This window comes from Hevea brasiliensis, chromosome 12 (genome assembly GCF_030052815.1).
Source record: "Hevea brasiliensis isolate MT/VB/25A 57/8 chromosome 12, ASM3005281v1, whole genome shotgun sequence".
Taxonomy (NCBI): domain Eukaryota; kingdom Viridiplantae; phylum Streptophyta; class Magnoliopsida; order Malpighiales; family Euphorbiaceae; genus Hevea; species Hevea brasiliensis.
In genome coordinates this window covers 618,226-621,288 of record NC_079504.1, presented here as the reverse complement: position 1 = coordinate 621,288, position 3,063 = coordinate 618,226, and the positions used below count along the sequence as shown (strand labels likewise).

The 3,063-nt window shown below is 33.3% G+C and overlaps 1 protein-coding gene across 1 annotated transcript; it reads right to left on the bottom strand.

Annotated features, from left to right (window-relative positions):
- Positions 1–958: 958 nt before the first annotated feature.
- LOC110661324 (phosphoprotein ECPP44) lies at positions 959–2,326 on the bottom strand. Its single transcript, XM_021819910.2, has 2 exons — positions 1,741–2,326; positions 959–1,595 (listed from the first exon to the last, which is right to left on the bottom strand). The coding sequence occupies exons 1-2, from the start codon at positions 1,990–1,992 to the stop codon at positions 1,227–1,229; spliced, it is 621 nt and encodes a 206-aa protein (XP_021675602.2). The 5' UTR covers positions 1,993–2,326; the 3' UTR covers positions 959–1,226.
- Positions 2,327–3,063: the final 737 nt, after the last annotated feature.

Below are 3,063 nucleotides of genomic sequence, written 5' to 3'. Positions count from 1 at the left end.
TAGATAGTTATAGAGATTATGGTTAAAATTGATATTTTACTCTCTGAGTCGAACGCTCACTCAATATTCTATGCATGTTTGATGGATTGGATGAGGGAGCTGAGCTCCCATTTATTTTTATGCTGATGAGTATGTGGAGGGTGAGCTGAGCTCCCCAATTGAGTAGTTATTGTGTTTACAGGTCAGATGAGTCGAAAACTCCCCGTTGGAAAGTTCATTTTATGGCCGGACTCTGTCCGTTTGGTTTCTTGAATTTGGGCCCAAATGGGCCTTAGAGTTGGGTTAATGAACAGTTAGACTTACTACGGGCCTCGGGGGCTTTAGGCTGGCCCAGGTCCTAGTGCCGGTCCGGCCCATAGGTTGGGTCGTGACATCAACTAAGCCTTTATTCCAAAAATTTGGAGTCGACTATATAGATTTGCTTTCTTCACTCTAAATGATTTTAGGTTAAATCCTCAGAAATGTGTAATACTTATAGATTGTGTTGTACTATTCTCCTACAAGTCAATTTAGGTCTATCCCTTTTTTTATTTCTATCATCTAGCTTAATGTGCTCTACTTATCTAACTGGAGACTCCGTATGTTTACGCTTCATATAACCAAACTACCTCAAATCTCCTTTTCTCAACTTATCAGAATAAATTTTAATTATAGTAATTCATTTGAAGGTTTTTAAAAAATACAATTCATTTGAAAATAATACATAATTTAATTAAATTTTACAAATTTTATAAAATTCATTTTTTAAATAAATTATGTAATCGGATATTTGAATTTAATAAAGATACATGTTTTATTTAATTAACAAGAATCAAGCACATACAGAAGTCACAGAGAACATCATATTTTAGTGTAGATCTGTAAGGAGTATTAATTTTATTTTTTTTTATCTATTTTAAATATAATAAATATTTATATAGAAAATAATTAAACAAAAAAAAAGATAAAAATAAAGATGTAGTATAAGATAAAACAAATAATAATTCATTAAAGAAAAGGAAATACATTAAGTATATAATTATATATCTTTTTTAATAACATACATAATAATAAACAAACCCACAGACAAGCAAAAAAAAAAGAAAAAAAGCTCTTACAGATGATCAAGCTTTTTTTTTTCCCCACATAATCAAGCTTAATTAAAAACCAAATAACATATAAAACAAACGCAGCAAAATCACCACACATTTATCATCAACATTTTGATGCTTTTGCACAAAATACTGCTATTCCTCTGTCTTCGGATGATACCCAGGAATCTTCTCCTTGATCTTCTCTAAAATACCCTTCTTTTCCTTAGCATCTCCTTCATGAGAGGCTGCCTCTGCATGAGCATTCTCAGCTGGGGGTGGTGCAGGTAGGGTTTCCTCTTCAGCCTTCTTCTGCTGTCCTGGCAGTTTCTCTTTGATTTTCTCAAGGAAACCCTTCTTTTCCTCTGCTTCTTCGTCTTTCTCAACCTTCTCAATAGGAATAGTGGTATCCTCTTCCTTCTTTTCTTCCTTGTCTCCTGTTATCTTATTCTTGATCTTCTCCTTCAATCCCTTGTTTTTCTTCTTATTCTTCTCCACTCCCTCGCCTTCTTCCTCATCACTGGACTGCATTATATTAGGAACAGAAAAAATCCGAACTTAAATAATTTATCGCAAATGTGAATAATCCAATGGGCCAGAAGAAATCGCGACTCAACAAGGGTTTATACGATATTATATATACATACATATGATCAAAATTTATACTTACAGAGCTAGTGCTGCTATCTGATCGATGAAGCTTCTCCAAGAGACCATGCTTATTCTCCTCCTCCTTGGGTTCAGGGTCAGATACCTGAACCTTTTCTTCAAACTCTGTGACGATCACCTCTTCTTGAGGCTTCTCTTCCTCTTTCTTCCCCATGAAATCAAAAAGCCCACGATCCTTGGTCTCCACAGCTGCACCCCCACCAACGACAGGGGTCTCAGACTCATGGCTCTTGTGGTGATCCTGTTCCGCCATTCAGATCAAGAATCACAGAAAACTTAGGGGGAAAAAATAAAAACAAGTGAAAAGCTGGTTTAACGAAAGTAAGTTAAGAACTGAATAGCTTCTTCGAGCTCGTAAAAGCGTTGCTTGCTTTGTAACTGATGGTTTTGCTCACAGAGAGTGGTGGGTTTTATAGCGCTATCACTATCCCACGACACGGATCTAACGCGATTAATAAAATATGAAATAAAGCTTTTTAAGCTAGCCAATCAAGCTCTCCTCTGCTTCTGTAACCGACGTGAACGTAAAAACAAAGGGGGAATTCAGAAACGTACTCTTCGACGTTTGGTAAATTATACTCTACTCGGTTTCCCATCTGTGTGAGTAACAGCTGTCATCTCGAAAGAGCGCCTGCTACCATTTGAATACTCGAGCGATTGAGGAAAGTAACAGTCAAATGAGAAAAAGCAAAAAAAGGAAGAAAATTATGGAAAGACACGTTGTAATAGAACAGTGCATGCAACCAATAGGATTTTGACACGTTTAAGGAGAACGTGAAGGGTTTCCGTTAGGACCCGTAACTGACGGTACGAGAGGACTAATGTGAGAGGGCGGTGAAGGGCCCACACGAAAGAAAGTTTTTTTATCGGTATTAAATATTATTTATATATATAAATAATTAATTTCAAATTTATTAAATGTAATTTTATATAAATTTAATTTATATTAAATACAATTTAATTAAAAACGTACTTTTAGGACTTTTAATTGAAGTTTTAAATAATTTGATTATAATATTAAATTATGATATATATTTTTATATTTTAATAAAATTATTAAAATAATTTTCTTTAAAAATATTTAATTTATTTGATTAAAGAATATTTATCATTTATTTTTTTAAGTATTTAAAAATTAAAAAATATGAAAATTATTTTTTTAAAAAATATATTTTTTATAAAATAAATAAAAAATGTTAATTAAGTTTTTTTACATAAATTTTAATAATGTCACATGGCAGTTCGTCGGTAAGAAGAAAGCAGGAATAGTGCATTGAGATTTGACATAGGTAGTTTCCGTACATGTAATGCGTGGTGAGTCTGA